The 2,396-nt window shown below is 46.5% G+C and overlaps 1 protein-coding gene across 1 annotated transcript; it reads right to left on the bottom strand.

The window, feature by feature from the left end:
- Positions 1–383: 383 nt before the first annotated feature.
- On the bottom strand, positions 384–1,337 carry LOC102732973 (olfactory receptor 51H1-like). Its single transcript, XM_006732238.1, has one exon. The coding sequence runs from the start codon at positions 1,335–1,337 to the stop codon at positions 384–386; it is 954 nt and encodes a 317-aa protein (XP_006732301.1).
- Between the last annotated feature and the right edge of the window lie 1,059 nt (positions 1,338–2,396).

The raw sequence follows: 2,396 nt of genomic DNA, 5'->3' as shown, positions 1-2,396 counted from the left end.
AAAAAAAAAAAATGAAGTGGTGGGAGGGGAATCCAGTGGGGAAAAGGAGAGAGGTGCCTGCACAAATGGGTATGCACACATATCCTCTCAATTGCTGTGTCTGGGTCCCCTAGGAAAGGAGATGTCACAGTATGAGTCTGAAATAGTTTAGCTCTAATCAGACAGAGCAATGAGAGGATTATCAAGGTAATACTTAAATATACTTTTCAGTGGTCTCAGTCCCCCAAAATTATAATTATAAAAGCTGACTGTGCCCCCACAAAGGGCTCAACAAAAGCTGAATCATTCAAACCTCAAAAATTAACTATCCACCACTAATTCTCCCCCACCCCAAGACCCAGGTTTCCCCACAGGGGTCTGGTATTTCTGGGTCCTCTGTTCTTCTAGGAGACATCAACCCTTTTCTGCTGGAAGTGCTTAAGGAGGCCCTGACGTATCTGCTTAGACTTGAGGCAGTAAACAATGGGGTTCATGAAAGGTGGGACCAAGAAGTGCAGGTTGGCCATGAGCACTGCCAGAGCAGGATAGCTGTGCTTCTCTACTCGGTGCAACACAGACAACCCCAGTTTGGGCAAATAAAAGATGAGAACAATGCTGAGGTGTGAGACACATGTGTTGAGTGCCTTGAGCCTTTCCCCAGGTGAAGCAATGCCCAGCACTGTTCGTAGGATCAGGGCATATGAGAGCACAATGAGAAAGGAGTCAAGGCCCAGTGACAAGAGGATGGAGACCAGGCCAACAAAGCTGTTGATCTGGGTGTCTGAGCAGGCCAATCCCACAAGGTCACAGTGCAGGCAGTAACAGTGAGAAAGTACACTGATCTGGGGGAAAAGCAGATGCCGCAGGAGGATGGGTCCTGGGAGGTTGAGCAGGACAGCCCTCACCAGGATGGCAGCCCCCACTCTGGCCATGGCTGAGTGGGTCAGAATTGTGGCATAGTGCAGAGGTTCCCGGATGGCAACAAAACGATCAAAGGCCATGGCCAGCAGCACACCAGATTCCACATAGGTGAAGGCATGGATGAAGAACATTTGTGCTGCACAGAGATCAAAGGGCAGCTCACGAGCACCCAGCCAGAAGAGCCACACCATGGTGGGGAAGGTAGAGGCACAGAGTCCCAGATCAGAGGCTGCCAACATGGATAGGAAGATGTACATAGGTTCATGTAAGGACGGATCTCTGCGGATCAGGAGAAGGATGATACTGTTACCCAGAATGGAAACCACACAGATGAGGTTGATGGGGATGGAAACCCAATGATGAGAGGCTTCCAGGCCTGGAAAGCCAGTGAGGAGGAAGGTAGAATGACCAGAAGTGCTGGTGTTGCAGGAGAACATAGTGATTCCAGGACGGAGTGGTCCACCCTACAAGTAAGAGGCATTCATTCATTTGATCATCACTTATAAAGTCCCTACTAAGTGTGGGATGGAAAGGAAGAGCTGCCCCATAACCCTTTCTTAGGCCATGAAAGAAACCTCATTCCCCTCCATCTCCTGGCTAATTTAGTCTCCTCTTTGGATATAGTGACAATGAATACATTCTAAGAGTTGATCTCCGTTTACTGCTTTAGCCACTCAATATCTTCTCTTGGGCCTAAACAACCTCCTTTATTCACTTAAGCCATACCCAAAGGCCTATCTCCAGAGTGTCTCCTCAGATTAAATAATGAAGAAAGGAGAATAATTTTCTGTCAAAATTTAGCATGGTATTATGAATAAGCAGTAGAGACTCCATTTTTCTTTATTCTTAGAGGCAGGTTTTCCACAGCCCGAGATACCTATTAGCAAATACACTAGAAAGGACACATTCAAACAAAGGATGTATTTTCAAAGACTTCGTCTGATGATGGACTCTGAAAAACAAACTGAGGGTTCTAGAGGGGAGGGGGGTGGGAGGATGGGTTAGCCTGGTGGTGGGTATTGAGGAGGGCACATTCTGCATGGAGCACTGGGTGTTATGCACAAACAATGAATCATGGAACACTACATCAAAAACTAATGATGTAATGTATGGGGATTAACATAAGAATAAAAAAAAAGAAAGAAAAAAAAAACTGCGTCTGAGGAGGCTGGTTGGTTTTTTCCTCTGGTGCTGCATAAAACCAACATTTTCTGTACTTCTTTTCTGGAAATGCCTTTGGGACCCCAAATAGGTTCTTTTGAATGTGTTCAATAGTGACAGATTTCTCTCCTGTGAAGATGGGTTGGCTTAGAGTAAGTATCCAAGGGTTCTTCAAGCTAAGTCTGGTAAAAAAGACAGGAACTCGGATGATGCACTTTTTGTTAAAATGCCATCCTCCCCAGCCCCAGCTCCAGCTCCTTTCCCTGCTTAAAGCTTCTGACTCTGCCTTTGAGACAGTCCTGTGGACACGGACTCAATGGGAAGGCACTGTCCTC

Source organism: Leptonychotes weddellii, unplaced genomic scaffold (assembly GCF_054177405.1).
Source record: "Leptonychotes weddellii isolate Sample4059 unplaced genomic scaffold, ASM5417740v2 HiC_scaffold_10138, whole genome shotgun sequence".
Taxonomy (NCBI): domain Eukaryota; kingdom Metazoa; phylum Chordata; class Mammalia; order Carnivora; family Phocidae; genus Leptonychotes; species Leptonychotes weddellii.
This window is presented reverse-complemented; position numbering and strand designations above follow the sequence as displayed.

Bases quoted from the DNA above. Each gene is read 5' to 3' on its own strand.
- LOC102732973 (XM_006732238.1), bottom strand. From the start codon at position 1,337: ATGTTCTCCTGCAACACCAGCACTTCTGGTCATTCTACCTTCCTCCTC.